Source organism: Cornus florida, unplaced genomic scaffold (assembly GCF_030987335.1).
Source record: "Cornus florida cultivar Cherokee Brave unplaced genomic scaffold, ASM3098733v1 CherokeeBrave_3.0.0_Hap2_Chr11, whole genome shotgun sequence".
Taxonomy (NCBI): domain Eukaryota; kingdom Viridiplantae; phylum Streptophyta; class Magnoliopsida; order Cornales; family Cornaceae; genus Cornus; species Cornus florida.
Genome location: NW_026775581.1, coordinates 84,716,114 through 84,724,350, shown reverse-complemented (window position 1 = coordinate 84,724,350; position 8,237 = coordinate 84,716,114). Strand labels below are relative to the sequence as shown.

Sequence of the window (8,237 nt, the reverse complement as noted above, 5' to 3'; positions counted from 1 at the left end):
ACTCACAGAGAATAAATAAATTAAGGTTCAGTAATTTAAAATCCCTCTGCACTGGAATAAAACAATTTCCGTCGAGACTTACCAGTGTTCAAGCTATTAACACCTACTGGTTTATTAAGCATTAATCCACTCTCACAAGTGTTAACTAAACTTAGAACATCTCAAAACACCCAAGTATAGCTTCCTACAGAATTTGAAAATCCCAAAATCCGAGTTCCGTAGCCAAACAGGTCGCAGAAAACGTAAAACTAGAAGCCGGTTGAAAGAGCCTGCTCTTTCTTGCTTGGAGCCTGCTCTCCTAGTCTTGGAGGTGGCTCTAAGACCCCTTAGAGCCGGCTCCATGTTCCCATGGAGCATGCTCTTTGCTCCAAAGAGCCGGCTCTTTGAAATCTTGAACCGTCTCTTCTCTGTTCTTCATCCCTAGGGTTCCTAAGTGTTTTAATTAGATTCCAGTGTGCTCAAGAAATAATTAAATTCCTTACTCACTCAACGACATTAATTATACATCAATTATGCCACAAGGAATTTAAACCGGGATAATTTCCATTCATGAACACCAACTGTTTTAGCAAATCAACCTTGCAACTAAGTTACTTCCATTGTTTCTCCAACATGTTATAGACCTACTAAAATTCATTATTCATCAATTTACATGAATTAAAACAGAATCTACACCAGAAAGAATTTAAAACAAAACAATATACAATATATAAACACATCCAGTTTGTAAGCATCTAACCATGGAACCCAGTTTAATTTTAATCCTTATTAAATCCTAAAGTTGTATTAAACGTGCAAAGAACACGAGTCAACGGGATAGAGTTAAGACAGAACTTGCCTTTGAGACTTTTGTTCAAAATCTCTACGTCGTCTTCTAAGGTTCTGGCGATTCCGACTACAAAATTCCTCCTCTGTTCTCTCTGTGCCTCCACAGACGTGAATAGGTTTTATTTTTGTTTTTATTTTAAACCCTAAACAGACGTATCCTACATATTTATAGAGTTATACCAAACCCTAAATTAATTCAAGCCCCAACTGAATCCTAATCGGCCCATAACAACTTAATCAAAACCTACATCGACTATAACCATGATTTCTTAAAAGAACCCTAATCTAAATCATTAAATGAAAACAAATAAGTAAATTAAAAAAGTGATTCAAAGAAATAAAAATTATGACATTTAAACAACTTACTAATTTAAAATTAAGTCAAATAACTCAACTAATTTACATAAGTCAAATAATTCAAGTAATTCAAATAATTCAAATAAACAATTAAATAATTAAAAATTCAATTAAAATAATAAATTAAATACCAGGACTATCCTTTTGAAATTAGGGGTATTACAATACACTTGGATAAAGGGTATACTATTCCATTTTCATCGTTGTGATTCTTCATATAAATCCCTTCTATGAGTTCTACTTTGATATTTGTTTGAATGACTTCATTTTAATTTTCGTATAAAAAATATAAGGTGAAGCAAACTATATGATTTAATATTCCTTATTGGGACTGAAATCCTGTCCATTTATACTTTGCATTTATGAAGTCACCATAACATGATAATTTTTGTAGTTTTTCTTGAAAGTTGTCCTATGATAACTAGTTGTAGAAACTTGCAGAAATTGTCATCTCAAGAATCTTTAAGATTAAAAGTAGATATAAGTTCTATTGTTATTTTATTGTCCCTACTGGTATAATCCTTAACATAGAAATATTCTTCCATAGATTCCCTTAAGGAACACTATGTACCAAATATTTATTATGTAAAAGGAAACAGTAGGAACAAGAAGCAATATGCTGCTAAGGAGTAGCTTAAAGATGTTTAAAGATGTGTGATAGACAGGTTCTTGCCACAACAGATAGGTCTTTGTTAACCATCTGAATTGTTGTAAATTATTCCCTTTAAGGCAAATTTTGAAAACAACAACAAAGGTGCCGCCGGTAGTCAATATCTCAAGATAACCCTTATCAAATGGCGAGCTAAGTAAAGCTCAAAACTACTACGAACCCCTTTAGCAAAGGGGAAGGCTAAGTAAAACTCAAAATTACTTTGAACCCCTTTAATAAAGGGATGAGTTGAGTGAAGCTCGTAATTGTTATTCCCATACTAAAAGGGGTAGATATCAAAGTGCCCCGTACTATAAGGGCTTGGGCTGAATGAGTCCTGCAATCCAAATCCCCGTATTTTAAGGGATTGATATCAAAGTGCCCCGTACTATAAGGGTTCAGGTTAAATGAACCCCGTAATACAAATCCCCGTATTATAAGAGATTGATATCAAAGTGCCCCGTACTATAACTGGCCTAGCTGAATGAATCCCGTAATACAAATCCCCGTATTATAAGGGGTTGATATCAAAGTACCCGTACTATAAGGGCCCGGGCTAAATGAATCCCATAATTCAAATCCTCGTATTTTAAGGGATTGATATCAAAGTGCCCCGTACTATAAGGGCTCGGGCTGAATGAACCCCGTAATGCAAATCCCCGTATTACAAGGGATTGATATCAAAGTACCCCGTACTATAAGGGCCCGAGCTGAATGAAGCTCGTAATTGTTGTCCTCTATATTAAAAGGGGTCGAAATCAAATTTCCCCATACTATAAGGGTCCAAGCTAAATGAAGCTTGCAATTGTCATTCCCAGTACTAAAAGGGATCAAGTCAATATGTCCTATATTAAAAGGCAAAAGGCTGACTACACCTCATTTCTTCATTAAAAGGCGAGAGGCCGACTACACCTCATTCTTTCATTAAAAGGACACGAGACCGACTACATCTTCTTCCCTTATTAAAGGGACGAGAGGTCGACAACACCTTCATCTATCATTAAAGGAACGAGAAAATGACTACTCCTTCTACACAGAAGGGTGAGATAATTAAAACTTTCTTCATTTACTAGAGAGACGAGACGACTACCTCTAGTATTAAAAGGGTCACCCTCATTAAGATTACACCTCTTTCCCCCATAAAGGAACAAAGGGTCAATTTCATATTCTTCCCTCGGTAAAGAGACGAGGGGTTAACTACTCCTTTATTAAAGGGTAAGCTCACAAAGCTCGAGCAAATACACTCCCTTATTAAAAGGGGCAAGAAAGTAATCAGCAAGCACGCTTAGCTTGGAAGGACTTGGCATTCCTGACGCTTAACAAGCAAGATTTCAGGAATGGGGGGCTACTGATACGGAATATTTGATTAGATAAGAATTTCAAGTGAAATGGAGACTCAAAGGGACTTAAGAAGATAAGGTGACCATCTCATAAGGTAATTAAAGGATAAGATTTGATTAATTCAAAGGTTGCACTAAAGATACGATTAACTAATCCCTTCTCTCCTAGAAGGAAATGTGAAAACGACAACTTCAACTTTCTATAAAAGTGAGGCCAGTCAACATAAAAAGGTAGGCCATAAATCCCATCCAACAGAAAATCTTTTCTGAGATATTCAATCGTCAAGTACTAACTTGATCGTCGGAATGCACCCGGCCGGCACCACGCCGGTCATCACTTCTCTTATCTTGCAAGAATGGCATTGGCTTCGGATCGTGCAGATTTTTGCATCAACAATTGTCAATCCATATGGTCCTTTCCCCAGCAAATCACCACACTACGACCACATCAAACTTCCCACCATCTCATCCACAGAAGCAAGATAGATTCATTTGGTCTCCATCCCCTTCAGGGAAATTCTCAATTGCCAACACAATGAAACACATAAACAGGCATCTTCCGACCTTTCATTGGCCACATCTTGTTCGGACTAAACCTTTGATACCTAAACACTCCTTTATTCTCTGGGTTGCCATTAACCTTCGCCTACCAACACTTGACAGGAGGTGTAATTCACATATTGACGCCACTACTTGCATCCTCTGCAGTTCGGATTTGGAGTCCCACGATCACCTTTTTTTCAAGTATAGCTTTGTCAAGCCCATGTGGAACTTCTTACAAACACGTTGTGGGTTCCATATCTTGCCGGCATCTTGGTCTGAGTTCATTACTTGGGCATCCTATCATTGGAAAGGGAAATCAAATTCATGGTTTTACAACAATTCAATTTCCAGATTGGCATTGGCTGCATTGGTTTACAACATCTGGAATGAGCGTAACAATCGAATTTTCAAGAAAAAGTTTGCCTCTGCAAATGCGGTGCTGCACCAAACACTACAATCAATTAGATGGAAGTTGATGTCCTCTCCTATTAAAGATTCCTTGATATCAATCGATTATATGCAGAATGGGGGATCCTTCTTCCACCTGATCAGCCTCCGGATCACTGATATTGTGAAGCTTCCTCCATGATCACGTTTCTTTGTGTTGTTGGATTTCGTTGTCCTTGTTCCCTCTGAGCTTATGGTTTTTTCCTCTGGGCTGGGCCTTTGAGTTTTATTTTTCTCTTGGGTTGGTGGCTCCTTGGGCCATATTTCCTATGTAACACTATGTTTGTACCCTGGTCTAACCTCTAGGCCTGTTCTATTTTATATTTATATATTGATTTTACCTTTCAAAAAAAAAAAAAAATGTTTTGTAACTGGGGAAGGAAACCCGAGAAGTGCTACGTTAATTTCTCCTCCTCCTCGGAGTCATGGAGTAAGTATGATGAATTCTTAAACAATAGTGTCAAAAGTGAATTATTGAACAATATTGTCAAAAAGTGATGTGGTTTATTATTTTATAAAAACCCTACCTACATTTTTGGACAATACTGTCAAAAAGTCTCTTTTATTTTATAGAAACCCTACCTGCCTTCCATTTCTCCTGCACGCCTCTGATTTTTTTATGTGCAGCACATGCAGAAACTTAATTCACAACTTTTTTTTTTTTTTGTTATTAAATGCTCAAATACATTTTTATTAATAGAACAATGGGCACCAACTCTTAGACACTGACTTGGTGTATGAAGGGTGATGGAGCGTTACATATTTTCTTTGGAAATACAAATTCTCATTTTCTCTAAAAGAAGAGTTTTATTTTCTTAAAATTGAAAAATAAAATTATATTAGTAAATAAAATTATATTATTTGTACGGATCTTATACGTACAAATAAGTTTGAAAAATTAGTTAGCAATATTTTTCTCAATTTTCTGGTCATCTTTTCCTTATTTGAAGAGGAAAAATTAATAAGACTCCGTATATGTGCGAAATTTGTCGGTCAATACTCAATGACTTGGGGTATCTACATTCATCAATAATTCTTGTTTCTATATATATATATATACATACTTTATCAAGTGACCACACTGGAGAGGTGTTTGAGAGAACACCCAAATGGAGATCCAATTCAACCTCTTCACTACTGCAGTAGTAATACTGTTATTCTGCCTCCAATGGTGGTGGCTCCGGCGAGCTCCTGCCGCCAAACAACCACCCGGTCCAACCGGACTTCCCATTGTCGGTAACCTCCTCCAACTGGGGAAGAAACCCCACCAGACAATGGCCAATTGGGCTAAACACTACGGCCCTCTCATGACTCTCCGCTTCGGCCTTGTTACCACCATTGTTGCTTCCTCCGCCGAACTGGCCAAAGAAATCCTCCAAACGCACGACAAAACCTTCTCCGACCGGCCTGTGCCGGATGTCATCGCGGCCCAACCCTACCCGGAAGGAACCCTTGCGTGGGTCCCCGGCAACCAAACGTGGCGCAACCGCCGGAGAGTCTGCACCACACAACTGTTCACCAACAAGACACTGGACACCATGCAACACCTCCGCCACAAGAAAGTCGGGGACCTCCTCGGCCATGTCCGGAAGCTCTGTGCTTCCGGTGAGCCGGTGGACATCGGCCAAGTGGCTTTCGCTACCACCCTGAACTTGATATCGATCACCATCCTCTCCGTCGACGTGATCGACCCGGACTTCGAGTCAGCTCAGGAGTTCAAGGACCTGGTTTGGAGGATTATGGAAGATGGCGGGAAGCCGAATCTTTCTGACTATTTTCCGGTGCTGAAATGGTTTGATTTGCAGGGAATAAGGCATCACATAAAGCCTTCTTATAAGAGGCTTCATGAGATCTTTGATGAAATCGTCAGTCAGCGTTTGAAATCTAGGGCTTTGGGTTTGGGTGCTGGTGATTTCTTGGAAGTTCTTCTTGATCAATGTGAAAAAGATGAATCGGATTTCAACAGCCTAACCATCAAGCCTTTGATCCTGGTAAGAACCATCAACTTCTTTTTGCTATGTAACTTCATGTTTTTGGATAGAAAATGTAGCACACAAAAAAGGATTTTTTGTTGGATTGATTATGTAGTACAGAAATTGGGATTTGCTTTTTCTTGAAGACAACTTGTCTCAGTCTAAAGAAAAGTTTAAAATACCTTTTTTTTCAAAAAATTAAAATAGTGACACATTTTTCAACATAGTAAAATTTTAGTGATTCCACAAGAGAAAAATCGAATGAAGAAACCTAGGGGCATGCTTGTTTTTGTAATTATGAAAATAATTTTATGCTTTTAGAAAATTGAAAATCAGAATATTATAGAAAAAAAATTTATTTAATTTAATTTTTTAAAAAATTCGGTTATAAAAATATGTGTTTTTAGATAATTGTGTTAATTTTATAATTCTTATAAAACAGTTTTGTGTTTTTTAAGCTCATGAAATTTTTTTTCAGAGTTATAAATGAAGTAGGTCCTAAAATTTTGAAAATAATATTTTTTTATTTAATTATATATATTATTTTTGAATAATACTATTAATTTCAAAGAGAGATGAAGACTTTTTATTCAATAAATATATTCTAATTATACCTTACGGATATGGTCTTTTGACTTTCTATTTGGTTCAAACTTGAGGACTTTAAAATCACCATCGGTGATTTATTTATTTATTTATTTATTCTTCGGAAGGGGGAAGGTCAAGAAATCCCACCCACTCAAAGATTCAGACCATCTGAACTGCATCCAGTTGGTAGACAAATGTTGTTTTACATTTATTCTTCATCATATTATTTTTGTATCAGCCTCAAGAATGCATTAGGCAGTAGTTATATTCCCTACTTTCCAAATTAAATATTATTTTTTAAAATTGTGTTTCACATGTAATCTTGAAAATTGTGACTCACAATTTTTTTTCAAAAACTACACTTAATTTGGGACAGTGAGTATAAAATTTTAAGTTCTCACAGTATACAATCACAGGACTTGTTTATTGCTGGGAGTGATACATCTTCAATAACAACCGAATGGGCAATGGCAGAACTTCTTCGCAGCCCGGACACAATGAAGAAATTACAGAACGAACTCATCCAAAAAATTGGCTCTAACCGGTCCGTCAAAGAATCCGACATTGATCACCTCCCATACCTGCAAGCCGTGGTGAAGGAGACCATGAGACTCCACCCCGCCGCCCCACTTCTGCTACCATACAAAGCCGGGACTGACGTAGAAATCGGCAGCTTCACCATATATAAGGACAACCATGTCGTAGTGAATGCATGGTCTATTGGTAGAGATGAATTGTATTGGGACAACCCATTGGTATTTAAGCCAGAGAGGTTCTTAGGCTCTGACATGGACTTTAAAGGCCAAGACTTTCAGTACATACCCTTCGGCGCTGGCCGGAGAATCTGTCCTGGTTTGCCTCTGGGGTTCCGAATGGTTTATCTAATGTTAGCTTCTCTTGTCCATGAATTCAATTGGAAGATCGCCGGAGGAATCGCGCCGGAGAATTTGGACATGGAGGAGCAGTTTGGGATTACATTGAAGAAAGCCATCCCACTTACTGTCATTCCTATGATGAAAAAGATGGAATGATTTAAGTCCTTAGAGTGTTTTTTTTCTTTTTCTTTTCCTTTTTTGTAACACTGATATTTCCATGAACATGTTTCGAGCTTCTAGAGCTTCTATGTGGTTCCAAGTTAGTGTTTCATTCCCTTAAAATAAAGAAATCCAATTTACTTGTCTTGATTCAACCCATTTCGATCTATTCATTTAAAGGCACGTGAACTTGACTCAACCTAGCCATTGGAGCAAAATCAACAAGATTCATATTAGTGTGATTGACAATTTGCAAGTTAGTTGATTTTAAGTGGAGAGTGTAATCAAATTCGTTGGATAATTAGATCAAGTCAATTAGATGGTGAAAACGTGCTTAAGAGAATGAGATATACTATTTTTTTTTTTGGAGGTAGCCACATGTTAGGTTACTTTTTAATATCATTTTATAACAAAATAAAATATACATTGCTTATGTCATCAAGAGGAATTGGTTTTTTCAACATTTAAGAAAAAGATG

At 37.2% G+C, this 8,237-nt stretch overlaps 2 protein-coding genes across 2 annotated transcripts; both read left to right on the top strand.

The window, feature by feature from the left end:
* Positions 1–3,583: 3,583 nt before the first annotated feature.
* LOC132281440 (uncharacterized) lies at positions 3,584–4,306 on the top strand. The gene has a single exon (XM_059783141.1). It carries the CDS (start codon positions 3,584–3,586, stop codon positions 4,304–4,306), a length of 723 nt encoding a protein of 240 aa, XP_059639124.1.
* Positions 4,307–5,224: 918 nt separating this feature from the next.
* On the top strand, positions 5,225–7,914 carry LOC132286512 (geraniol 8-hydroxylase-like). Its single transcript, XM_059788864.1, has 2 exons — positions 5,225–6,155; positions 7,142–7,914. Exons 1-2 carry the CDS (start codon positions 5,274–5,276, stop codon positions 7,754–7,756), a joined length of 1,497 nt encoding a protein of 498 aa, XP_059644847.1. The 5' UTR covers positions 5,225–5,273; the 3' UTR covers positions 7,757–7,914.
* Positions 7,915–8,237: the final 323 nt, after the last annotated feature.